At 44.6% G+C, this 27264-nt stretch overlaps 2 protein-coding genes across 6 annotated transcripts; one reads left to right on the top strand and one right to left on the bottom strand.

The window, feature by feature from the left end:
- Positions 1 to 449: 449 nt before the first annotated feature.
- Positions 450 to 6151, top strand: tagln (transgelin). Of its 5 annotated transcripts, none has more exons than XM_046294595.1 (6): positions 471 to 604; positions 3384 to 3426; positions 4524 to 4709; positions 4984 to 5155; positions 5326 to 5428; positions 5554 to 6151. In XM_046294595.1, exons 2-6 carry the CDS (start codon positions 3415 to 3417, stop codon positions 5690 to 5692), a joined length of 612 nt encoding a protein of 203 aa, XP_046150551.1. In that variant the 5' UTR covers positions 471 to 604; positions 3384 to 3414; the 3' UTR covers positions 5693 to 6151. The 5 variants fall into 5 exon arrangements, with proteins under 5 accessions (XP_046150552.1, XP_046150551.1, XP_046150550.1 ...); XM_046294594.1 differs by having other exon boundaries at positions 474 to 604; positions 4515 to 4709; XM_046294596.1 differs by lacking the exon at positions 3384 to 3426 and having other exon boundaries at positions 450 to 604; positions 4515 to 4709.
- A 736-nt stretch (positions 6152 to 6887) lies between these two features.
- Positions 6888 to 27152, bottom strand: LOC123992918 (proprotein convertase subtilisin/kexin type 7-like). The gene is made up of 16 exons (XM_046294559.1): positions 27015 to 27152; positions 25267 to 25740; positions 24858 to 24992; positions 24299 to 24464; positions 21535 to 21625; positions 21281 to 21335; positions 19572 to 19710; positions 19363 to 19463; positions 16337 to 16504; positions 14805 to 14909; positions 14509 to 14611; positions 12018 to 12174; positions 9553 to 9647; positions 9320 to 9413; positions 9031 to 9148; positions 6888 to 8948 (listed from the first exon to the last, which is right to left on the bottom strand). The coding sequence occupies exons 2-16, from the start codon at positions 25678 to 25680 to the stop codon at positions 8712 to 8714; spliced, it is 2178 nt and encodes a 725-aa protein (XP_046150515.1). The 5' UTR covers positions 25681 to 25740; positions 27015 to 27152; the 3' UTR covers positions 6888 to 8711.
- Between the last annotated feature and the right edge of the window lie 112 nt (positions 27153 to 27264).

Genomic DNA, 27264 nt, shown 5'->3' on the forward strand with positions numbered 1-27264 from the left:
ACATTCCGATTGTGCCCAAATGTTTTGATAGGTGTAGATTAAAAGACACATTGTGATCTGATCTTCCTGACCACTTTAGGAGGTAGTCAGACATGCATCATGTCTGGATATCAGTCAAGTGGAAACAGATCTGAGTGGTCAAAGCATTGAACTCATCATTATACTGTCATTGACAGGTAGCACCATTGACTCATGGCTTCCGTAATGGTCTTAAAATAAATAAAATCTTATTGTTTTGAAATAATTTCTGTCAAATAATTTGCATACAGGGAGCCACCAACTAATATAGTCACAATGCGGACACAGTGGAAGGATAGGAGACACATTTTAATACAATGTGTAGACGTGACAAACCTTGATCAGATAGTGGTTGGATCATATTGATGAGCTCATGAAACTCACATGTTAGCACAAGGTGTAAACAAGGCTTACGAGAAGTGAAGTCATTTCAGCTTGTCTGGTCCTTTTTAAGCCAGCACTTTTCCGAGGGAGGACTTTGCTGGAGCTAGAAGTATACAAACACTCAGTCACACACACGGACACACACACCTCCTGACCCAGCGCTTGTACAGAAGAAAGACTCTTCGCTTCATACTTTAACACAGTGAGTATATCTCTTTACAGTTGCTGCTTTTGGGTTCCAGTCAGAAGAACACCTTGCTGAGAGGGTTGTCTGTCTGTCTGTCTGTCTGTCAGTCCTGTGATGGTATCCTGAGTGTACAGAGCTAGAAGAGGCATATGGCTGTCTGTCAGCTATGTCATCGGTTAAGTCTTTGAGAAAAGTAACCTTATCAGAGCACTGTGTTTCTCTAACCATGTTTTCATTGTTTCACTAATCATCCATACTGTATGTCTGTGTGCCTCATACTCCATCCTGTGTGTGACTGGGTGTGAATAGACGCACAAACACTACTGATCTATGTGGGATGGTGTCTTGCTCAATGGGATACCAGGTGCCAGACGGACGGGATATGTAGTTCTGATTTGAGCTAGCGTGTTTCTACTGTAGAATAACCATCCAAATCAGTCACAAAGATGTAAAGGCAACAGAGAACGTTTGGTCATAGAAAGAGATCTGGGGTAGGCAGCGCAGCAGCTCTTCTTGTAAGAGACACACTTGCATAGCTCAGTTTTCACTTGCAAATGACTGAATGCCATACGTTGGCTTTGGCTAGGAATTCAATAGCAAACACAAGTCCACGGCAGACGCACTTTTCAAAGGAGAAAAGCACGCGCACACAGACAAAGATGCAAACAAGTAACACAGCGGCTTTCATTGATCGTATGGGATTAATCAATACCGTTTCTCAGCCTAATGTTTTCTGTGGGTGAGCGGAAGTGTGTGTTTGAGAGGCAGCGAGATAACACTGGAGAAGTACAGCAGCAGCTTCAGTAGCTGTGGAGTTATCTACAGTACAGTATGCCTAGCAGGATTAAAGTCCCAGAGGATAGCTGACCAGCAGCAGGAGATAGTCTTATCTCGAGTTCCGTTTCAGTGGCACTGCAGCGCCGCTGGCAGTACGTCATGGTTTTAGCCACAGTTCACAGACCACAGCTTTCAAACTGCTTTATGGCGAGACAGCCAGCTGTGTTACCATGGCGAGACAGAAACACAGAAGTAAAAACAGACATGAAAGGAGAGATGGATGGGGATGTCATTAGGATAATTTTCATTAGGATTAGTGGATACTGTTTCATACTGTAGTACCAGTAGTTGAGAAGCAACATGTAGTTCAGAGACTGAATGACAATACTCCAAACACATAGTCTACATGTCTTACCAAATGTAGAACTCATTATGATCAGGTCAAAATAGAAACATAGCTATGTACTTAACACACACACGCATACACACATACATACATGCATGCATATATACGCCAACCAACAGGCCAGCCTGACATTCTGTTCTGGACTGGAGATGTCAGAGACAGGGCTTGATGCCAAACCTAACAGTAGAGTAGGTCCCTAAGCACACATAAACACCATAATGGAACCAGGGTCCCGTCCCATGTGAACTGACCTCTCAGGCCATCCATTTCACCTCTGTGGGGGGCTGTGACCTATACTGCCAGTAGCACAGAGAAGAAAGGGGCTTTCCACATTGGAGGAACATCAGTCTAATTTCCGTTGGTCAAAATGCTTGTTTATGAAGCATAGGTCTAGACCAACTGAAGTGAAAAAGTAATGACATGGCTAGCAGCCCAACATTCCTCACATTCCTCTGTAATGTTTCTATAATTATGCACTGTGCAAGGGTTTGACTGAGTGTGTGTTAGGGTGAGGTTGGGAGCTTATTGTGGTCTGACTGAGGAGGATGTGGGGCATATTAGGCATGTTTCTTGTCTTTATGGTCCAGAGTTCATCTCATCACCTGTGAACAGCAGTCTGTCAATAAGGTTCCATGAAACAACTGGTTCCATGAAACAACTTGAAAACACTAAAGAACCTCCTGTCATGTTTCTGTATTCTGAAGGCTTCATATTTGTGACTGAATTGTTGGCAGATAGTGTCTAGAAGGACTGTGCCTTGGTCTACTTCTTTGCATGATGGAGCAGCACTAATGTTTGACTGGGCCCAGTTCCAGACAGTCCAGGGCTGTGTGTTGATGGCTGCCAATCCAACACAATATGGTGACACAGATACATGCTCTTAATGCCAATGTTCAACAAATGACTGCTGGCTCAGAACTAGGTTAATGGCAGCTGATCGATACATTTTCTCTTAAGTGTTGCCTGACTTAAACTGATGAGTCAATATGGGCACGAGGAAGTGTAGGCACATAACGATTCAGGAACTTTTGGAGAGAAAAAAATGGGAGCTGAGTTTCAAATGAATCTTTTTGTAGAAACACAAGAAATAATAAGCATGAAGATTGAAGAATAAATATTGTCTTCCATTTGTTGCTTGTGTTGCTGCTAGTAAGGATTTTTGAGCTTGCTACAGGTCATCATTCAAATACTAGGTATGGAAGGGTCCATGCTGACCTTGTGGTGGCGTGTGAGTAGTTGAGTCCAACTAAAACTATGCAAATACACACTTAGACAAAAAGCTGCTATCTAGAATCTAAAGGGGTTCTTTGGCTGTATCTACTGTATAGGAGAACCCTTTTGGTAGAACCCTTTTGGGTTCAATGTAGAACGCTTTCCACAGAGTTCTACATGGAACCAAAAAGGGTTCTCCTATGGGGACAGCCGAAGAATCCCTTTGGAACCATTTTGTGTAGATAAGGCAACTGGCTCCTTGAGACACATGAAGTGGCCAGATCTTACTATTGGCTAGCCCATCCAACAGCAGTCTGGGGAAGGACTGAGCATGACCTCCAATCAGGATGAAGATGAACTCCAGGTGGTAACATTTAACATTTGACCTTCAACCCCCAGGCACAACAAGTCGTGGTACCCTGACATCAAGATGGCAAACAAGGTGATAAGTGTGCATTGATATGGGCTTTGCGCTTGGCCCAAAAGCAACAGTTTTGCAAGCAATGGTGTTGGTGGCGCCTAGTGTGTTTGAGAGCAGAGAGACACAAAAAGAGTGATTCTGCTGATTCTAGGGCTCCCATTGTACAGCACTTTGGCTCCTGATATTTAGTTCTGTAATTAATGCAGATGGCTGAATTGATGTGCATTCGGAGACAATCATCTTTGGGAGGGAGCGGCTCAAATACACGCCTTTATAAATGCATGACATCTACATGTGTGTAAGTGTTCGCAGGCGTATTTGTGAGTGAATGTGCCATTTGTCCAATGTCTTAATGTGTCCGCATGCGAATCTGCATATATATCCACAGAGCTGTTGGAAATGGCTTGATTTGCAACTAAGGTAATCTCTGTTTCAGTCAAGGGCCAATGGAAAAGAGTCCCTTTGTATTAGTCATGATAGCAGATTATAGCACAAGTGACATGCAAATGGAGGTGTACATGCTCACCTCCAGGCACTACTTGTATAGAAACTGTCATACATTATACATAGTCAATGTCACAATGTAATCTTGACCATGGAATACTTTCAGGTCTAATACCAGATCAAGATGTTCTCAGACATAGAACAGGGATCATCAACTAGATTCAGGCGCAGGATGATTTTTTTCTTGAATGGAAGATCAGGGGGCCGGAACATAATTACAAATAATCTGTAAACCTCAAATTGACCGCAAGAAGCCCAAATGGATATAAGATTTTACTAAAACATAATTATTTTAAAGCTTGCTTTACATTTGTATACAATTACATACTTTATATCTCTATTATTCATGGGAATAATCAGGAACAAATTTCCAAAATTATTTAAAAAAAATTTTTTAGTCTTATGTCCAAAAATAAACTAATAACAAAAAATGGTAATAAAACAGAAAAATTAACCAAAAAAATTGTCAAAAAACACCAGTTGGGGAATCCTATCATATAACAACTTCCTTTCCTCAAATAAATATCCATATTACCTCTATTTAATATCTGTTCTAATCCACTCCCATCTTTCCCTCAATCCTTCTCTCCCTTTCGGTGGGAAAGGGACCTCAGGTAGGCATGGCCAACAAAGGTCCATCTTATGGCATGAGCCGTGTGGTGCAGGACAAGATTGACAAGAAGTACGACGCTGAGGTGGAGGAGCTCTTGGTGCAGTGGATTGTGGCCCAGTGTGGATCTGGTGTTGGGAAGCCTGAAGCTGGCAAACTGGGCTTCCAGGACTGGCTCAAGGATGGATGTGTGAGTACTAACCTAATGCTTAAGACCCCTCAGACTGAAACATTCATTTTATCTTAACAGAATTCATATGAGCCATTTATTTGGACCATCTTTATTCGATCTAAAGATTTATGTAGAGAACGGAGAAACAAACACTTTGGAAATCAGATGATCATATACAATTTAAAACAACAATGGGCCAAGTATCAAACCTTGGGGGACCCCACAAGAGTATATGACGGTACAGGTGGTTATTTTCTGTCAACTTACTCTTGTGTTTGTTCCTATTCCCCAGGTCCTGAGTGAGCTCATTAACAGCCTGCATAAGGACAACAAGCCCATCAAGAAGATAGCCAGCTCAAGCATGGCCTTCAAACAGATGGAGCAGATCTCACAGTTCCTAACTGCTGCCGAGAGCTTCGGTGTCATCAAGACCGACATGTTCCAGACCGTGGACCTCTGGGAAGGTTTGCAAAGCATGTCCATCTGGCATATCATCAAACAATCACAATGACAACACAGGGTAGTAAATATGCCACATAACAGCAGATGTAGTGGTGGGCACATACAACGGTGTAGTGTACTGTCGCTATGGTGTGGCGACTTATAAACCCTGCTGTGATTTTTGTGGTGACAGGGAAGGATTTAGCTGCAGTCCAGAGGACACTGATGTCCCTTGGCAGTGTGGCTGTCACCAAGGATGACGGCAACTACCACGGCGACCCCAACTGGTTCTTCAAGTGAGTTAGAAGAATGCTGATGTTGCATTGCTCGTGTATTCAGCCAGTGCTGTGGCTGTTTTAAAGCTGGAGTATGTATTGTGCCAGTGTGTGTTTTTGAGTTCATCGTCCATGTGCCCTTGCAGGAAAGCCCAGGAGAACCGGAGGGAGTTCACAGACGACCAGCTGAAGGCGGGGAAGGGTGTGATTGGCCTGCAGATGGGCTCTAACAAAGGGGCCAGCCAAACTGGCATGTCGTACGGGGCCACCCGACAGATTCAATAATAAATACCAAACCACTGACCCTTGTCCTTTCCCCTCCCTTCTCCACCACACCCTGCACTGCCCTCCTCCCCCCTTCGCCCTCTCACTGCAGCTACAACAGGCCCAACAGATTGTCTTAATGCCTCAACTCAACCTTATCCCAGTGTAGTAGGAAGTCTCACTAGTATCACACACACACCACTATGACCAACCTTGACCAGCCCAATCTTACAACCCAAATCCACACTACAAATACCATATGTGAAAAGTGAGGCTTAAGGTGAAAGGGACAACATGCATATACAGCTGTCAATCACTCATTCTCAAATGCAATTCTCATGTTTACATGAGACTGATATTTTAATCATAGAGAAGGCACTGAAGCAACTAAGCTGTCTTCTTAGAACAAGGACATTCTATCCAAATGTAGAAACATTGAGAGATCATTTGAAAAATACCAAATAAAAAGGAAGGATATTAGGTTGAAGTTCATTGTGTCTTCATTGTGTCATGGATAACTTTAAGTTAACAGTGCAATACTGTATGTACCATTCCCGGACAGCTGCTATGACCTCTTAACAGACCCATATTTTTGTACATAGTCTTGAATTTCTGAAACTGAATTTCACTGCTTGCTCTGCCCTCATATTTAGCCTCACATTGAAGTGTTTTTCCAGTGTCTTTTCAGGACAACCAGGGCTTCAAGTGGAAAAAACTATTTGACATAAATACTTGCATCCATGAGTTTTATTGACCAATGTCAATGCACAAATAAGGATCGTTAAGCAAACAATACATAAGAATGCTGTAAGTACAGAAATTGTTTGCTCAGTGGGAAATGAATATCCAATTAGTCAGTGACAAGTTTAGAGTTTGTGACAAACTGAGCTTATTACAGGATAAGACTATGTCCTGGGATTTCCAATGATCTATGTATAAGAACCTCTTCCCTTCTAACGACTAGGGTCAGCTTTCAATAGATTGTCGCTCACACATTTTTTTGTGAGAATAACCATTTTTCGGGATCCGCCCTCGTCTCAAACACCACTCTACCTCAACCCCCGTTAATCACACAAACTAATACAACAACCCAGCTGTTGTAGGTCAGACAATGTTTAAAAAAGGGGTTAGAAGTCCAAAACACGCCGGCGATAGCACTGACTTCGTCCTAAATTCCTCTAGTATGATTGGAAGGGAAATGATGAATGATCCAGCCTGAAACTCCAATTCATTTTACTCAGTCAAGCTGTGACCAGAACAGGCTTCCAGTTTAGTCCAGTAAACACATATAATCATTGTTTCAGTTCATTAAAAAAAAATCAAACTCCAAAATATTGTTGATTGTAACATATTACAGTTGATACAAAAAAAAATTAACACATTCAACCCCCAAATCAAGCTCAAGTACCAGAAAAATGTATAGTCTGCACAAAATAACATTCCAAAACCACCACGCCCAAACGGGAGGTCTGTTTACAAAATAATTAAGTTAAAAGGTGCACTATGCAGAAATCGCTCCACCATTTCCTGTTTGCTCAAATTAGAATAGTTCCCCTAATTTCAGTTTGTGACAAAACCGCCATTGTGTAGAGAATCATTGTACCATCTAAGTCGTTGTGAAATATATTTTCCATCACCAAAAATATTGAAGTTGGTGTCCAAAAGCAAAACTTCAGAATGGGAAGCATAGAAATAGCACACAGAACAGATATACTGCTTCTTATCCTGCTTTCAATAGGAATTAAATATCTCACATTTCTATGTGAATTTGGTCAGGTCACTCAAATAGTTACATATTGTAGCTTTAAAGTTTCTACACAGGATTTATTTTTTGTATTGTAATTTCAGAAAATGTCCATAAAATCTGTCGCTAATAGTGTTTCACATTATCTTACCTCTAATCTCCCACCAGAACGGCATCTGTTAAAATAGGAAAGCTGTTCTGACTTATCTAGTGGAAATAGCTTATTTCCTAGCTGCTCAAATTCTACACTGTTCCCTCAATTTATATGCAAAAACAAGCATTGAATAGTGTTGGGAACCATTGTACCATCTCAATCGTTGCAAAAAATACATTATTTTACAGCTGTTTGATGCTTGTGGATCAAAACCGAAAGCAACTTGTTCTACAACCCAAAGGACATCCAGTCAACTTGACAACTGTGGGAATAATTGGCATCAACATGTGCCATTATCCCTGTGGAATGCTTGACACCTTGTAGAGTCCATGCCCGACAAAATGAGGCTGTTCTGAGGGCAAAAGGGAGGGTGTAACTCAATAAAAGGAAGGTGTTTGTTTTGTACACAGTGTATTATGGACATTTTTATAAAATCCTATGAGTAACACCTTTAATTTAAAAAAATAACTTAAAGTAACCATAATCAAGAGCACTCACACACATCTTCAAACCCAAACACCATTTACATTTTAAAACACATTCACACACACACAGCATTGTAATGCCTTCCCATGGTACACACCTAATAAACTTTAGAAGTTTGCCATAAACCCAGACTAAACCTAATCCTGACCAATATTAGCCTTAATCGTTGTCCAGGAAACCAGCCCGGTGATGCTCTTTCTGGTTGTCCAGGAAACTGCCCTGGGAGTGATGCTCTGTCTGGTTGTCCAGGAAACCGCCCCAGGAGTGATGCTCTGTCTGGTTGTCCGGCACACCTAGTCCCACACTAAAAGACCCAGGTATGGGACCGAACCAAACTAGTGATATATACTCCAAACCAAAGACCAAGTCAAACTGCCACCTCTATAGCACTGCTAGGTGAGACCGGAGGGTCCTGAGAGATCCAGGGGGTTTAGGTTGCTCCACCACAGTACACTTATTCACACACACATGGGGCACAGCAACACTGATAAAAGGCCACAGGCTTGGGGAGCAATGGGTTGGCCAGTGAGCACACAGTTCCAGCCCACATAGTTCAGTCTCCAGTTCAGTTCAGTTGGCCCCACTGGTGCCAGGCCCAGACTGTTGAGCAGCGGGTGGGATGTCGTAAAGAGAAAGGACAGAGGTTTTCTCCAGTGTTATGTGGCAGTGTCTCCAGTGATGAAGGGTACCTTGTACTCTGAGTCCAACACACTCTGCATCTCCAGCTCAGAGCTGTCCCCCAGAGTTCCAGTGCCTCTCCCCCGGCCCCCGCGGGAGCCCCGCATCCCCCTGCCCCGCCGACACAGTCCCCTAAAGTCCAGGTTGGCCAGGGTCACCTCCAGGGTGTAGTACAAGGACCAGAAGAGAGCAAAGCAGCCCAGCAGTAGCAGAGACTACACAGAGACATGGTGATGGGTGAGGGGAGGAAATGACAAAATTAGGCATATTTATTTTGTGTGAGTGTGTGTAACATACCTTGAGGCTCTTGGAGGTGAACGGGCTGACCGTCTCAGAGGGGATGTCCATGCCTGCAGGACAGGGCAGGGAGAAACTGCTGTCCAGATACTGCCCCCCCATAGCCTCCTCCACTACACTGTCAATCAAAACACACAAATCAATGCTCACATCCACTAAGGGAGCACCAATGACTAAACATCCCTTCCCTTTAAAAATAGAGCATCCAAAAACGCATAACAAATATAATTAGACATTTTCTATTTATATCAATGCAGGCTGCTGTTTTAACAGTGATGTGTCTCCTGACCTCTGTCTCTCCTTGACCTCTTCGAAGGACAGAGAGGAGCCGTACAGAGTGAGCTTCCAGTGCTTCAGAGAGCCCAGGGTCAACCCAGGGTCATCTAAAAAACAAAGAAAGGGACAAAGACAGAGAGGGGGGGGGATGATGACTGAGCAACAGAGAGCTCATACTGTAGCCAGGGTCATGTAGTAGTCAGTGGCAGACAGGTGAACGACAGAGAGACAAAGACTGGTCCTTACTGTGGTCAGAGACTTGCAGCCTGTACTGGCCCTCGGGTCTCTCCCCCCAGCAGCGCACAGTGGAGAACGTCCAGTCTGAGTAACCAGAGGTATCCCTGGAGTAACACACAAAAGGACAGAGGCAAGGATGTCCATTTTTTTCAAGTAAGTAAATAGAATGTCAAACTAAAATCAGTGTACATGCACATGACCAAAAGTATGTGGACACCTTCTCGTTGAACATCTCATTTCAAATTCATGGCCATTAATATGGAGCTGGTTCCCCCTTTGCTGCTATAACAGCCTCTACTTTTCTGGGAAGGCTTTCCACTAGATGTTGGAAGGGACATTGCTGCGGGGACTTGCTTCCATTCAGCCACAAGAGCATTAGTGAGGTCGGGCACTGATGTTGGTCAATTAGGCCTGGCTCGCAAACAGTGTTACAATTCATCCCAAAGGTGTTCGATGAGGTTGAGGTCAGAGCTCTGTGCAGGCCAGTCAAGTTCTTCCACACCGATCTCGACAACCCATTTCTGTATGGACCTCACTTTATGCACATTGGCATTGTCATGCTGAAACATGAAAGGGCCTTCCCTTCACTGGAACTAAGGGGCCTAGCCAAACCATGAAAAACAGACCCAGCCCATTATTCCCCCATCCACCAAACTTTACAGTTAGCTATATGCATTTGGGCAGGTAGTGTTCTCCTGGCATCCTGCAACTCCAGATCCGCCAACCCCAACGTCCATCAGACTGCCAGATGGTGAAGCGTGATTCATCACTCCAGAGAAAGTGTTTCCACTGCTCCATAGTCCAATGGCGGAGAGCTTTACACAACTCCAGCCAACGCTTGGCATTGCGCATGGTGATCTTAGGATTGTGTGCGGCTGCTCGGCCATGGAAACCCAGTCCTATTCTGAGCTTGTATGGTCTACCACTTCGCGGTCGACCCGTTGTTGCTCCTAGACGTTCCACTTCCCAATAGCAGCACTTACAGTTGACCGAGGCAGCTCTATCAAGGCAGATATTTGTTGGAAAGGTGGCATCCTATGACGGTGCCACGTTGAATGTCACTGAGCTCTTCGGTAAGACCATTCTACAGCCAATGTTTGTCTATGGAGATTGCATGGCTGTGTGCTTGATTGAATACACCTGTCAGCAACAGGTGTGGCTGAAATAGTATAATCTACTACTTTGAAGGTGTGCCCACACATACTTTTGAATATATAGTGTATGTGTGTGCACTGTTATTACTAGTGATGCACTGATATTACATTTTTGGCCGATACCGATATTTTCCTCGCTAAAACAAAACTGATACCGATAACTTATATTACAATTTTTGGCGGCCTTTTAACCATTCTAGTGCAGTTAAATGGTTAACACACACACACACACACACACACACACACACACACACACACACACACACACACACACACACACACACACACGGACGCAGCGGCCTAAGGCACTGCATCTCAGTGCAAGAGGTGTCACTACAGTCCCTGGTTCAAATCCAGGCTGTATCACATCCAGCCATGATTGGGAGTCCCATAGGGCTGCGCACAATTGGCCCAGCGTCGTCCGGCTTTGCCCGTCATTGTATATAAGAATTTGTTCTTAACTGACTTGCTTAGTTAAATAAAAAAAGGTTACACACACACACTCCAGTCAGTTGTTCAAATGGAACTAGCTAGTGTGTTCATGTTTCAAACATGTTCTCAAATGCCATTGAAATGGCAGGAGCGGAATGACAACCAGCACAGTCATGAACATGCAATACGACTTCCTCAGTACAAAATCCTTGACGACCCACTGTGCTGTCTGACTCATGGGGTTGATATCGCTGGTCCAAATGACAGTCGTAAAGCTCATAGCAATAACATAAAAATAATTTTTTAGCAGTGTCACTATTACCGTTTAACTCCAGTAGGGAAACATCTGAAAAAGAGAGTACTAGGTAGTGTGGACTGGTGATTGACCAATCAGCGAAAGCCAACATCACCCACGACAGAAAACGGTTGATTGTCAAGAGCAATTCATTCCATTATCTTGGCTTCAATGGATTTGGACCTTTGAGTTATCTCGCTGAAAATGTCTTACTCTTTCAAATGACTGCTGGACTTGTTGACTGCTCCATCCACACAGCAGACATTGTGGGCTAGGTTAAGAATGCTGTAGCACATGTAGCGCTAAGTGTTACGTGGCATCATGACGTCATGTACCTACGTTATATAGGTCTGCACGTCAGCTTTGACATCGGTCTTTCACATCGGCGTAAACTAGACATCAGGCCGATGCCGGCATTTTTTGCTAATATCGGCCGATTCCAATATGTTCACCGATATAGCGTGCATCCCTAGTTATTACTGCACTGTTGAAGCTAGAAACAAGCATTTCGCTGCACCTGCTATAACATTATATAAATCTATGTACGCGACTAATAAGCTTTTCATTTGATTTGTGTGCGTGCGCTAACTCACATGTCCAGAGTACGGCGCGCCCCGATGAGTGAGGTCATGCCACTGGGGCAGAGTAGTACAATCTCCACGTTGCCACGGCGAGAATGGACCATCGTCAAGGTGACAGACACGTGCTCCAAGGTCTGCATCCCGGACTGCCTGAGGTCAGCTGCAGTGACTGGGGTGGGAGGAGCACAGAGATCCTAATGAATGACTATATGTCTTTCGATAGGAACGGCAGAGTGAGGGGAAGAGCATTTAGTGTGAAACTGTATTTCCCCATAAGATCTTTGTATATGCATCTGTCCCAGACACCTGCAATCTTGTTTTCGCCTCTGTTCAAGATCATGTATCACTGTCCTCATGTTTAATTGAAAGTTGTTGAAAGTGTCATCAGTCTCATATTACCCAGTGTCTGTAATGATGCATTTCTTCTTCATTCAGAATGACTATATATTGTTTTAGCAATTGTATCAGGTGCCTGTTGGGACATTCAAATACATTTTCGTAACTTGACTGCTGTCTGAGCGGTCTCCTTTTACACCCAAATCTTCCCCAGAAGCGTTTAACATTGTTACTGCACCATCCACTGTGCAATGGCTCTGTTGTCGATATTCTACAGCCAATTCTTGTGAGGACATCTGGTACTCACAAGTAGAGTAAAATGTTCACGCCCCCCCCAGAGGAATACAATATGTCTCAGTCGTAGAACATGCAAGGAGCAGACAGACTTGTAAGTCCCTCACAGCGGAGCCTCCGTTTCACTCTGGATTCCTGACCTGCAGCAGCAGCATACTGTAATTCACTGGCATTTCCTCACCCCCTGTTTGCTAATGGGCCTTAATGCTCCATTACCATCTAGGGAAAAACACTTCCCCAGGCCAAGGAAGGAGAGCTAGAGGGAGGGATATACAAAGGTGTGGAGGAAGAGAGACTGGTGGTGAAGGGGTGCAGAGAGAGGGGCAGAGTGTATAGGGGTAGAGCAGGATGGATGGAGGGAGGGGGGAAAGTATGGACACTTCCTGGAGTCCAATCATCTTCCAAAAATACAGGACTGGTAAAAGTTCCTCAGAGACCCTCCCACACAGACAGTGACTTTTAATGAGAATCTCACTCCTCATCCACATAATCACGACTGGTGTGTCTTAAGAGGGCGTTACTGCCTTTTCACACAAGTTTCATATTAAATGATGCACAAACTTGTTGCAACCCAAATGCTCCAAGCTCTGAAATTATAGAATCTTTTTCACCAATATGGAGGTCTGCATAATCAACTCAATGGCTATGCTTCGCTTCTACTGTTCTCTCCCTCTCCGACACACACACACACACACACACACACACACACACACACACACACACACACACACACACACACACACACACACACACACACACACAGGAAGATGAATTAGCCAGAGATTGTAGCTACATCCCAAGTGGTACCCTTTGTGCAGACTTTGTGCACTATAAGAACAGAGTGCAATTTGGGATGCAGTTTGAATGGCAGAGGTTTTAATCAACACTGCCCTGACATGCACCCCATACATTCCTCTCTGGACAAACATCTTAAGACGTTTTTAACAGCAGCTTTTCTTTTCAACAACAACACGCGCCTATCTTTTGGGAATCCAACGTTTGGGACTGAACACTCTAGTCTTCCCTTTTCACATGGGAAGGAAATAGTGATCACACTAACTACTGGACCTTAAGCTAATGGACCGGCCAAAACACATAGCAACAAGGACAACAAATAGCCTAGCGATAGAGTAGTTTAACATAACAACCTGCCTCATGTATCGTTGGGAATAACCAAAACTAGCTTACTTTTCAATAAACGGAAATATAATTTCCATGTATAAATACAAAGTCGATTCACATCTCGAATTTCATTCATTCAAAACGCATGTCCGACTTGGACTAAAACATTTAGCCTTTGACAACAACTCCTACTCTGCTTTGTCCTTAGGAACCCTAGTCACGTGAGACTGGACACACACACACACACACACACACACACACACACACACACACACACACACACACACACACACACACACACACACACACACACACACACACACACACACACACACACACACACACACACACACACACACACACACACACACGGCTGTGCTGCAGCAGGGAAACACAGTGCTTCTGGCTCTGCTTCTGACCACAGAACAGGCAACACACAGGCTGCATACGCTGGACTAGGAGGGAAGAAGAGAGAGAGAGGGAGGGAGGAGGAATACAGACATCTCTGCTGTGACACTGTGTGTGTGTCAGAGAGGGAGAGAGAGGGAACGTAGGGATGTGTTCTCTCCTCCATAGTTCAGTCAGTATACCCAGTGGCAGAGAGACTCTGAAGAACATTGCCTAATAAGGGCAGACTGCTGATTTGCCTGTTGGGAGGGTCTCTCTGGAGAGCACTGGCAGAGAGAAGAGAAACAGCAAATATTCAGACTCGCTTGCATGCTCATTCTCAACACACACAAACGCTACCAACCGTTCCAGGTTAGGTTGAGTTGATCCGGATAGGCTGGAATAAGCTCCTCCTCCATCACCCCTAGGCTCTGATAGGACACTAGGAACGGCACCATCTCCCACACCTGATTAATACACACGCACAAAACAAAAAACTTTCACATGTATACCCTCAGTCTATTTTAAATGAGCAGAATATTGAATTAGCTGAAAGAAAATCCCTACCACTCATTACGCTGTCAGTAGTGTAGTTGGTAAAGCTTGACATTAGTGTGCTGCTGAGACATTAGGAAGGGAGTGGGTGAGGTGGAGAGGTACCTTGGCAGCGTTGACCAACCGCCAGGCGTTGAGCAGGCCGAAGCCGTGCTGGTGACTGTGGTGGAAGCCCGCTCCATTGATTTTCCAATCCCCTTGCACATCATACTACAGACACACACACATAATTAGGAACTGCATGTGCTTGTGTAGCAGTGATTCATTCTACAGTACATAAAGGGGGGTCATACAGTGAGGTCCAACATTGTATTGAGTCAGTGACTGTTTTGTTCTTTTGGCTCTGTACTCCAGCACTCTGGATTTGAAATGATACCAGACTGTCAGCTTTCATTGGAGGGCATTTTCATCCATATCAGGTGAACCGTTTAGAAACCAGAGCACTGTTTGGACATAATCCTACCATTTTAGGGGACCAAAAGTATTGGGACAATATATCATAGCCCCCAAAAATGCTAACCTCCACTGTTATTGTAACGGGGAGAGGTTAGTATGTCAATGTCCCAATACTTTTAGAGCTCACTGTATGTCTACATAACTGTGGAGTGTGCATGTAGGTGGTGTTGTCATGTAGATTGTACCTGTGTAGGGGGTGATGTCACTCTGTTGTCATGTAGATTGTATCTGTGTAGGGGGTGATGTCCCTCTGTTGTCATGTAGATTGTACCTGTGTGGCTGTGTAGGTGATGATGTCACTCTGTTGTCATGTAGATTGTATCTGTGTGGCTGTGTAGGTGGTGATGCCACTCTGTTGTCATGTAGATTGTACCTGTGTGGCTGTGTAGGTGATGACATCACTCTGTTGTCATGTAGATTGTACCTGTGTGGCTGTGTAGGTGGTGACGTCACTCTGTTGTCATGTACATTGTACCTGTGTGGCTGTGTATGTGATGATGTCACTCTGTTGTCATGTAGATTGTACCTGTGTGGCTGTGTAGGTGATGACGTCACTCTGTTGTCATGTAGATTGTACCTGTGTGGCTGTGTAGGTGGTGATGTCACTCTGTTGTCATGTAGATTGTACCTGTGTGGCTGTGTAGGTGATGACGTCACTCTGTTGTCATGTAGATTGTACCTGTGTGGCTGTGTAGGTGGTGATGTCACTCTGTTGTCATGTAGATTGTACCTGTGTGGCTGTGTAGGTGATGACGTCACTCTGTTGTCATGTAGATTGTACCTGTGTGGCTGTGTAGGTGGTGACGTCACGCTGTTGTCATGTACATTGTACCTGTGTGGCTGTGTAGGTGATGATGTCACTTTGTTGTCATGTAGATTGTACCTGTGTAGGTGGTGACGTCATTCTGTTGTCATGTATATTGTACCTGTGGGTCTGTGTAGGTGGTGACGTCACTCTGTTGTCATGTACATTGTACCTGTGTGGCTGTGTAGGTGATGACGTCACTCTGTTGTCATGTAGATTGTACCTGTGTGGCTGTGTAGGTGGTGACGTCACTCTGTTGTCATGTAGATTGTACCTGTGTGGCTGTGTAGGTGGTGACGTCACTCTGTTGTCATGTAGATTGTACCTGTGTGGCTGTGTAGGTGGTGACGTCACTCTGTTGTCATGTACATTGTACCTGTGTGGCTGTGTAGGTGATGATGTGCTGCACGTCTCTCCAGGTGAGACAGGGCCGGACCTGCAGCATCAGAGCCACCATGCCAGCCGCCAGGGGTGCCGCCGCCGAGGTGCCCGTGTGCCCGTCAGTACAGCCCGTGCCCTGCTGCAGTGACCAGTCTGACGTCACCTACACAGTACACACAGAATAGTCATAAACATGTATGCAGACAAAACACTCTCACACTATTACAAACAGCCAGTGGTAAGGAGCTATGCCATGACTAGGGAGGAAAATAAAACATGGAGAGAGTTGGAGATGGAGGGTCTTAAGGTGGAGGACAAGGAGAGAGAAGGGATAAAACAGACAGACAGGAAGTGGTGAAGGGGGAGAGAGATTGATAAGAGTACAGGGACAGGGAGACAGCAGGGAGAAAAAGACTGCTGATGGGAGTCACTGATAAACATCTCTGCCCGGGGGAAGGGGGTAACAGATAAAGATGCCATTTTCTCGCTTCACATGCATTTCTACCAGCTCTATAGACACTGTTTCAGCCTTACTGAATGATCACTGACACGCTCAAGCATTTCAGACCTGCATACTAGTATAGATCCCATAGCCCTTCCAAATGGAGAGAAATTACTATGGTGGCGTCCCAAACGAGAGCCTATTCCCTATTGGACTTGAGCGGGAAATACCCCGGACAGTCATGGGCTCAATAGCTGACATAAACAAAGAGAGAATAACATATGAGCTCTGTGATGTGTGTATTTTGGGTTAGAGTATAGGGTGTATTTTTGCATATGTACTAGCTTATGAGCATAAAATGCATGACAATGGTATGGTATGAGGTGTACTGAACCTATTGCCCATAATAAAGTGCATAGCGCTATGATAAACTACATCCAATGGCTTCATTCAAATGACCTGCATACACATTTATATGAATGCAGCTGCCACTGTATCGAAGCCATTGGATGTAGTTTATCATAGCGCTACGCACTTTATTATGGGCAATAGGTTCAGTACACATCATTTCATTTTGTATCAGAAAGTAACCTGGCCCTCTTTGAAGATCAATGCATTGCTCTCTTCTCGTCTATAAAGCCCTCTTGCATAAACTTCCGCTATACTTTGTCTCATTGTTAACCTACAGACGTACGAGCTACCGGACCCGGGCTCAGGGATGGCCAACTCTGGACATCCCTTCCATCTCTACTGAGTTGTTTAGCACCTTACGGGTGGAACGATCTACAATACACTTTCAAAATGGAGGAATGTGTGCCTCTAGCGCATTTCAGATTGTTAGGGGACCTTTTCACTGAAGATTGTGTCTGTTTCTTATGATTGTGTTTGGCTTTTCATGTACGGTAATGTGTAGTTGAATGTGTTTATTGTATTGTGCATGGTGGTGCTATACAGGCCTCATCTGGAAAAAGAAACCTTGGTCTCAGCATCGACTCCCTGTCAAATTAATATAAATTTGGGACACAGAACTGCAGTACAGATCCTAACAGTGCCGTCTAAACAGCCCGTCTTCCAGAGGAGTAAGGGACCTCTCTGGAGCGTTGGTGACAGACAGACAGCTAGGGGTGTTTGATCATAGGTAACGACTGGCCTGGTCGGACACCCAGAGGAGAGAGTCTGACGGGAACACGACATGTGGCCTCTCTGCTGTGGAGGGAAAGGGACGGAGGAAGAGTCCACAGACATATGGTCAACTAGAATGCCTTCTCTTATTTAAAGCAAAGCCATGACAGCACAGAGCGGAAAAGCGAGCTCACAGACTGCAGCACTGCTCAACATCAAATGGGATCCCATGTGTTGTGAATGTGATGAGGGAATGGTGCATAGCAGTGGTGGCACTGCAGAATAGCACATGGCAGCTAGAGGCAGTCGGGCTGGTGGGTGGATACAGTGTCTGTATCCCAAATGTCACCCTGTTGCGTATATAGCGCACTACTGGTCAAAAACAGTGTACTATATAGGGAATAGGGAGCCGTGTGGGATACACACAGTACGTGCAGAGCACCCGTGCGACAGGGAAGAAAGAGCTAGAGCCTAGCCCTAAAACCACTTGGCCTGGTGTTAAGTGGTGGATTTGGCTTTTCAGGAAGTCACGGATGCCAGTTGAGAGTTTGATGGTTTTAACCCGGGGCTTACATCACCCGGCCAAACCATGTTACCCAGGAGATGGCAACAAACAGCAGCAAACAGAGATTTGCCTTACAGATCTCCTCTCTTGCTTCCGAAAATCCTCTCCTTTGCCCTCGCTCAAAACGCAGCATCACATGATGCAAAATGCAGCATACCGACGGCATTTCTGTACTTTGAATGTTATGCATCTTGAAAACTTGATTTCTGACATGCAAAGCGTTCTGGGACTATATCAACAATGGACTAAGCACCCAAAATACAGTTTTTGGGCGGTTTTCCTTTAGCTCACTAGCCATCAATGTGTCCTCTCTGCTTCATTCAAAGATGTCTGATGGCACAGTACAGTATCATCTGTCAATATCCCACTGTCTAACTTTCACATCAATCTATGTCTTAAGGGGCAAGGCACAACCAGTCTTTGGAAGGGGGATCCCATTGGTACCGTGGTGCAGTTCACTGCAGGTGAGAATGCAGTCCGGACCAAACACAGGAAAAGAACCAGAGGTGTGCAGTATTATTGGTTGTTTGACTGAGAGCATTTGATGAAATGCACGCAGTGCCTCAACTTGGCACCTCTGAAACATTCTGTGAGTAGCAGCACATTTATGATTGCATCTGATGCGGATTAGGGGAGAGGGGAGAGGGCTATACCCGGGGATATAGGCTATGGAATATAGTTAGTGACTATTGCGCTGTTTAGTCCCGCATGTTGCTGGTAGACCAAAGCGAAAGTAATATGAAGTTTGGGACACACAGGTTATGCGCCTTGACATTTGGCGACCAAAAGGAAAAAAATACCACATATAATGGAACTCTGATTCAAACTATAACTCAGAACTGTGTGATAACGCCCTAAATGGTGTGTGTGTTTGCTACCAGTACAGACTCACAATACTGCGTAGCGTTCTGCCCCCACTACTGAAGGTGACAGCCAACATGGAGGCACACTCCTCAGCATAGAAGGGCATCTTACCTTCCTCATTTACTGCTCCTACAAGAGACACACACACACACACAATTAGAAAACACTCACCACCACACACACACACACACACACACACACACAGAGAGACAGACAACATTGCTCCTATTCACTTACCAATGGTAACAGTGTAGATTGAGTTGGCATAGCCATCGTAGTTGCAGTTGTCCTCGTACTGGCCTCCGTTGCCACTGGCGACGACAAAGATACTGCCGAAGCCCCTTCTGCCAGCAATCACGCCGTGCTGCAGCGCCGCCTACAGGCAAAACAAGGAAACATTCGCTTCAGTCACACCTAGTAACTTCTTGTAGACTTATACAGCCAACCAGAGTATATAGTAACATTTTAAAATGGTTAGCAAGGGTCCTCATTGGTGAGCAGCATTCTCAGGCCTAGTCATACCTGAATATTCAATATTGAGTATACAAAACACATGCTCTTTCCATTATATAGACTGACCAGGTGAAAGCTATGATCCCTTACTGCTGTCACTTGTTAAATCCACTTCAAATCAGTGTAGATGAAGGGGAGGAGACCTTTTAAGCATTGAGTTATTGATCGTGCATGTGTGCCATTCAGGGCGTGAATGGGTAAGACAAAATATTTATGTGCTTTTGAACGGGGTACGGTAGTAGGTGCCAGGTGCACTAGTTTATGTCAAGATTTTCTACGCTGCTGGGGGTTTTCACACTCAACAGTTTCCTGTGTGTATCAAAAATGGTCCACCGGGCCTCCTGAGTGGCGTAGCGGTCGAAGGCACTGCATCGCAGACCCGGGTTTGATCCCGGGCTGTGTCACAGCTGACCGCGACCGTGAGACCCATGAGGTGGCGCACAATTGGCCCAGCGTCGTCTGGGTTGGAGGGTTTGGCCGGCAGGGATGCCCTTGTCCCATCGTGCTCTAGCGACTCCTGTGGCGGGCCGGGCGCATGCATGTTGACACGGTCGCCAGTTAGACAGTGTTTCCTCTGACAAATTGGTGAGGCTGGCTTCCGGGTTAGGCGAGCAGTGTGTCAAGAAGCAGTGTGGCTTGGCAGGAACGTGTTTCGGAGGATGCGTGGCTCACGATCTTCGCCTATCCATATGAGAATTGCAGCAATGGGACAAGACTAACTACCAATTGGATATCACGAAATTGGGGAGAAAAAGGGGCAAAAAGTCCCCCTCTTTCCACCAACCAAAGGACATCCAGCCAACTTGACACAACTGTGGGAAGCATTGGAGTCGGAGTCGACATGGGCCAGCGTCCCTGTGGAATGCTTTCGACACCTTGTAGAGTCCATGCCCCAACGAGGCTGTTCTGATGGCAAAAGGGGGGTGCAACTCAATAATAGGAAGGTGTTTCTAATATTTGGTATACTCAGTATATGTCACTATAATCCTATAACTATATGATCACTATGTGTGTATACCTCCATTCTTAGGTTTGTGAAACCTGGATTCCGAAGCTAGCATGAATTTCTATTTGACAATGAGGACTGGCTGAGGGGATTTGGAGGTTCTGATTCACTTCCACAGTGCCTGCCGAAGCCATTCAGAGAGTGAGGAACACCTAGGCAACGAACATGACCAGAAAAAGCCAGACACTCTGTCTCAATTCAGAATGTGTGTGTGTACGTGTGTGAGACGTTCGCTCTCTCTTTTTTGGTCTCATAAGACACTCACAAACTGTGCCCTGTCGAGTGCAACAGTATACTGCCCTCTGCTGGTACAGAAGAGTGGCGCAAAAAATGCATTCTCATAATGCATTTCTATAACGAGACCAGGACTAGCAATATGTGTTAGAAATGGGTTGTGTGTAGTAACGCGTGTTGTATCCAAACCAACCTTGCCCAAGGGGTGTGGTCCATCAACAGTGTGGCCATCATCATCAGGACCCCAACTGAGGAGGAGGAAAGGGAAGAGGAGAGAACAGTTGAGTCAGACACATTTTTCCTACAGCCGCTGAAGAGAGGCTGGGGGGGGGACCTAGAGCGAGAAGGGCATATCTTCATAACTATGCTTAGAGCGGTGGTTGGCTGTATATTACGCTTAGTAGTTTTCTTTACGCTGAGATTATAAGCAACTGTACACTGTTGTACCTGCAGCTGTAGACGTCGTTGATCTGGTAGTGCTTGTTGAAAGCCACCGCCTCCATACTGTCTGTGAGCGGCCCATCCAGGACTCTGATACCTGAATAGACAAAACATGACGTGAAGAAAGGACTTCAAAAACATAAGAATCTCATAGCGCCGTCTACATAACTAGGGCCATGAGATTTTTCTCAGCACCTGACCAGACCAAGGTTTTATTCACGAGGGGCCCGATTCAGACTTAGGAAATGTATGCCTTTCCTACACATTTTGATTTCAGCACGTCTCAGTATGTGGTATTCAGACTTACCTGATGCAGGTGCGCAACGAGCTCTTTGGGAGAGGCATATTATGTGCACTGAATAGATTTAATTAAACTGCTGAAAACACTCCCACTTGCTGGCCAACAGATTTCCTCATGGAGTTTTCAGTACATTTATCTAAAGCCATCCGTTTAAATTCGGTGTACCTTTAATTTGAATTCATGACTGACAATATAATATATAGAGAGAATGGGTTCAGAATACTAGGGATAGATAAAAGACAGACATCTAAATATATGCATATTTGTCTCCGATTCCACAATAAAATGGTTGATTTTAAAGTACTCTAATCTTTTAGATAATTTAGGGTTAGGAAAGTATTTATAAATCATGGTCTGGAGCCCTTTACGCACAAAATATATTGATGAATGAAAAATACAGTGGTTTGATTCATCCTGAAAGTTGCCATATTGAATTGTGCAATCCATAAAATATTGGAAGGTGAGAAAAGTGCAGAATAGGCTACTGATCATGGAACTGTACGATAATGATCCAGTCGTCGTGAACTGTGCACCAAGCTGTGGTATGAGTTCCATAACGATTCAAATAGGCCAGGGTGCTCAACTCGGTGCTCAGGACCCCAAGGGGTGTACCTTCTGGTTTCTGACCTAGCACTACACAGCTGATTCAAATAATGAATGAATGAGAAAGCTTTGATAATCTTAATCAGCTGTGTAGTGCTAGGCAAAAACCAAAACGTACACCCTTTGTCCCGAAGACAGAGTTCGGGAAACGCTGAAATAGGCTAACATGTTCCAAATTATTGCACAATTATTGCACAACAGCCTAATATGTTCCACACTTGCTAGCAATCCTCAGAAACAACTACACGGACGTGACAGAGGAAAGAAAGGTAAACGGAACGAAATTATGCAAAATGTAAGCTACAAATTGAAGAAAACTGACACTAAAGTGACTTATCAAATGTACGTGGGAATTACTGACGGTGGCTACCGATAGTGGCTAATATTTAGCGTGATACAAATAAAAGAAAAACCTGTGCTTATAATTAAAACATTCCAGAGCGCATAGAGTACATCAACTCAGTAGGTTTGGTGATACAGAAGCCTATAGCTTCAGTCTCAATTTCATTCCTGCAAATTTTGAGGACATACAATAAAATTCTGAATAATGGCACAGCTATTTATAGCCTACTTTACTGTATACAGTGCATTCGGAAAGTATTCAGACCCCTTGACTTTTAGCACATTTTGTTACGTTACAGCCTTATTCTAAAATGAATTAAATAAAATAAAATCTTCATCTACTACACACAACACCCCATAATGACAAAGCGAAAACAAGGTTTTAGAAATTGTTGCAAATTTATAAAAAATTATATTAAAAAATACCTTATTTACATAGGTATTCAGACCCTTTGCCATGAGACTCGAAATTGAGCTCAGGTGCATCCTGTTTCCATTGATCATCCTTGAGATGTTTCTATAACTTGACTGGAGTCCACCTGTGGTAAATTCAATTGATTGGACATGATTTGGAAAGGCACACACCGGTCTATATAAGGTCTCACAGTTGACAGTGCATGTCAGAGCAAAAAACAAGCCATGAGGTTGAAGGAATTGTCTGTAGAGCTCTGAGACAGGATTCTGTCGAGGCACAGATCTGGGAAAGGGTACCAAAACACAGTGGCCTCCATCATTCTTAAATGGAAGAAGTTTGGAACCACCAAGACTCTTCCTTGAGCTGGCCGCCCAGCCAAACTGAGCAATCGGGGGAGAAGGGCCTTGGTCAACTATTTAATCAATTTTAGAATAAGGCTGTGACGTAACAATGTGGAAAAAGGCAAGGGGTCTAAATACATTCCGAATGCACTGTAAAAAGGCCCGAAATACATGTCATGTTGATATTATTTTGTTATATTCCATGATTGGTTTCACATTCGTCTTTAGGGGCGGCAGGGTAGCCTAGTGGTTAAGAGCGTTGGACTAGTAACCGGAAGGTTGCAAGTTCATATCCCCGAGCTGACAAGGTACAAATCTGTCGTTCTGCCCCTGAACAGGCAGTTAACCCACTGTTCATACGCCGTCATTGAAAATAAGAATTTGTTCTTAACTGACTTGCCTGGTTAAATAAAGGTACTTTATTTTTTTAGAGATCATAAGAAAAAAAAAAACTAAAACAATTGCCATTTGAAATTACAATCCCCTTCTCCAAACAGATTACTAATTTACCTAGCTCTTATCAACTTCTACATTACCATGCATGGAGAAGGGTGTTATTTCTATCGGAAAGTTTTTCCACTTTGAACAGACAGGTACTCGACCTTATTCAAAACTAAAGAAAACAGACAAACAGGGAGGAATTATATGATCTTGTCCAATAAGCAACACAAATGTTCATTTTCCGTGCAAAACTATTTGCTACGGTGTGCACTAATGAACACAACCCTGCCAGCCACCATAACCAAGCTTTCCAAACACACAACGTACCTGCCACTTTACTGCCGTAGGCCACGCCCACAGCACAGAAGTTGTTGTTGGAGACGGCGGCGATCTCCCCGGCGCAGCGCGTGCCGTGGTGGTTGTCACTGAGGGCGTCCGGGTGGGGCATGGGGTCCGGGTCGTTCGAGTTCAAGTCATAACTGCCCTCTGGACTCTAAAGGGACAGAATGAAGCACGACAACATTCGTATTTGTGAGAATGTGAATTTGGAAAATAACATACTAGATGATGACATGATAGAAAGAAAGTCACTAATTATACTCCCAAATATTTTATGGGTATCGCAACCAACATTTCTGACACAGTGCTTTTTTCAGGGCACTGAACCCTGTCACTGAAGAAGGCACTGCGTGCGGGAACGTTGGTTTCGATACCCATAAAATATTTGGGAGCATAATTAGAGTGTGCTACTTACTTTCTTTTTATAGTTTACTCTGCGTTAGTCAGAACCTCTACAAAAGATTTTGAGGTGTGCGTCATCTTATGCTTTTTAACAGCAAAAAGCTCAAAAGGAAATAGGCCTAGACGTGGCCAGCATGAAACTCACATAGTTTGGCTGAATATCCTGGAGGGTGTGTTGAACCCCATCATCCACGACCACCACTGTCACCCCTGTCCCTGTGATGTTGTGCTCCCATACACCAGTCACATTGATGTCCATGCCCTCCCTGACATCGTTGTGCTGCGGGTAGGTGGAGAGGAGGAGGAAGAAAGCGTGGATGGAGGAGGAGAAGAGCGGGGAAGTGACAATGGTTCGGGTCCAAGACATTGTTTGCAAATTAGGAATGAAAATAAACGTGGCATATAGCCGACTCAGTTCAAAAAGCACTGTTCATTCTTACAGATCTGAATCTTCTATAGGCTATAAGTGTGCAGTAAGTAGATCTAAATGTTGCTTAGCTATGAAACAGTTCTGAAGAGGAAATAAAAGAAGACAAATTAGGCCCAATTCTCACCAGGTGCCACTGTAAGGGGTATCTGGGGTCGTTGAAGGCCATTGCCCTCTTGGAGCGGCTGAGGACCTGCTCTTGGGAGTGCCAGAGCACATGAGGGTGGGCTGCCAGCACGTCCCCCGCTCTGCCCTCCTCATCAGGGCCGGCACAGAGCAGGTAGTGTCCCTCCAGCTGCCCTATCTGGCCCCTGTTCTCCAGGCCAGCCTGCTCAGCCACCATGCTGGCCAGCTCGTGCAGGGTGGAGCCGTCAGCCTCCAGCAGCTCTGAGTCTGTGTGCAACCGGACGGCCCAGGACTGGCCCGGCCCACATGAGGGTGGAGGAGCCGCGGGAGGGGCGGACGTGTGGAGGGTATGAACAGTCAGACAGAGCATAGGGGTCAGGCCCAGGAGGAGCAGGAACAAGGGGGGTGAACCCATGGCAACACAGGTAGGTGCTCAACGCAAGTTCTGCTCCGCCTCCACATTAGGACCAGCAGCCTGAGGAGACACAGTGTGGTGAGGAAGAGTAGGGAAGGTAGCTGAACACACAGAAGGGAGAGAGATGGCTCCACTGCAGTGTGGTATTCAAAAGGCAGTAGCGATATTTCACAACAACAGCCCAGTTCTCATATTCAACAGCCCTCAAAGTAACACATTGGTACACACCCTTCATTGGCACACTGTTCATATCAAACCTCCAGCCAATCACTGCACCAGCCCTATATAACATTGTGCTGTTAATGACACCAACATTGGAGAGGCGGCAGGTACATGTTGTACCATATCCATGTGACACTATGATCCTGCTAATTATAGGCTAGTCTAACCACAGAATACAAGGACAACGCCATGTAAGCATATGAATCAACTCAAGTTCTACAAAAAGCCAAAGCCAACCCCGACAACGCATATTTTGCCGAGTATTGACAAGCCCTTTTTCTCTGTTAGGAAAGAATAGGACTATAACCCGACTAAGACAACCGACAACAGACTTGTGTCACGAATTCACACACATTGTGTTTTTTACTGGGTGTGGACAGAGGCCATTTCAACCCACTTGTACACAATCTGTCAAGCTTGTAAATTAAGATGGGCGAATTTACCTACAAAGCAGAATAAGCTAGGCTACATCAACAAAGGGAAAGACTTGTCACTTCTGGGTCGTTTGACCTGTTCAACCAGTTATTCAGTAGTAAATGAATTGAGAATGGATATCAATGTTGACAGATATTCACAAATTAAGAAAAACATGTTTGTTAGCTAACGTTAACCATGTAATTTGTGTGTTTAGGCCTACTTCTACCAAACTAACTAGCTTACTCAGCCTCCTACATCCCAATTACAAAATACATGGAATCAACTTGACATAGCAGCTAGTAAGATGGCTAGATATCGTACACCGATGTAAAACCCCATTATTGCTTGTTTCAAGAGTGTAGCCATCAGTACAGTATACGTAGGCTAGCTAGCTATAGTACTGTAGTTAGCTAACGTTACTGTCCTAGCTACAGTAAAGCAAATTGGAAGCTCGTTTCATAACACGACAGCGACTGAAACGCAGCTTACTGTATTGTTTTTATTCAACAGCTAGTTAGCTATGTAAATAGCCAGAGAAGTCGTTGGTGAATCATTACTAACATTAGTTAGTGAGCTATAAACGGACAGTATGGCTCATTTGACATGCGGATGTTGTAGCTAGAGCTAGCCCACAACACGCAAGCAAGTATAGTATAAACACATGGTTAAATTTCATACGGATTTATGTATTTTACCTTTTCGTCGACGTCTTTATTGTACAGTTTATTTGTGGACAACAATTTCATTTACGATAGCTATTTCGCTGTCATCTGTCGTTTTTCGAAATGTTGTCACTTCCGCAACAACTTGGCCGTCTATCATTTGTTTCTCCACTTGGGGGAGATCTAGTCTTATTATGTGTACCAGTATGTTTAGCCGTCATTGCATTCCTTGTCATGCTAAACATCTTTGGCTCATGACGCGGAGTACAAGCAGTGGAATGTT

This window comes from Oncorhynchus gorbuscha, linkage group LG13 (genome assembly GCF_021184085.1).
Source record: "Oncorhynchus gorbuscha isolate QuinsamMale2020 ecotype Even-year linkage group LG13, OgorEven_v1.0, whole genome shotgun sequence".
NCBI lineage: Eukaryota > Metazoa > Chordata > Actinopteri > Salmoniformes > Salmonidae > Oncorhynchus > Oncorhynchus gorbuscha.

What these genes read in the sequence shown, in the direction of transcription:
- tagln (XM_046294594.1), top strand. An exon ending in ACTGGCTCAAGGATGGATGT is followed by an intron (nt 4,710 to 4,983) that starts GTGAGTACTAAC and finishes CCTATTCCCCAG; the next exon opens with GTCCTGAGTGAGCTCATTAA. An exon ending in GACCCCAACTGGTTCTTCAA is followed by an intron (nt 5,429 to 5,553) that starts GTGAGTTAGAAG and finishes GTGCCCTTGCAG; the next exon opens with GAAAGCCCAGGAGAACCGGA.
- LOC123992918 (XM_046294559.1), bottom strand. Translation starts at nt 25,680, where the DNA reads ATGGGTTCACCCCCCTTGTTCCTGCTCCTCCTGGGCCTGACCCCTATG. An exon ending in AGGATATTCAGCCAAACTAT is followed by an intron (nt 24,465 to 24,857) that starts GTGAGTTTCATG and finishes CTGTCCCTTTAG; the next exon opens with AGTCCAGAGGGCAGTTATGA. An exon ending in AATCTACACTGTTACCATTG is followed by an intron (nt 19,464 to 19,571) that starts GTAAGTGAATAG and finishes TGTCTCTTGTAG; the next exon opens with GAGCAGTAAATGAGGAAGGT.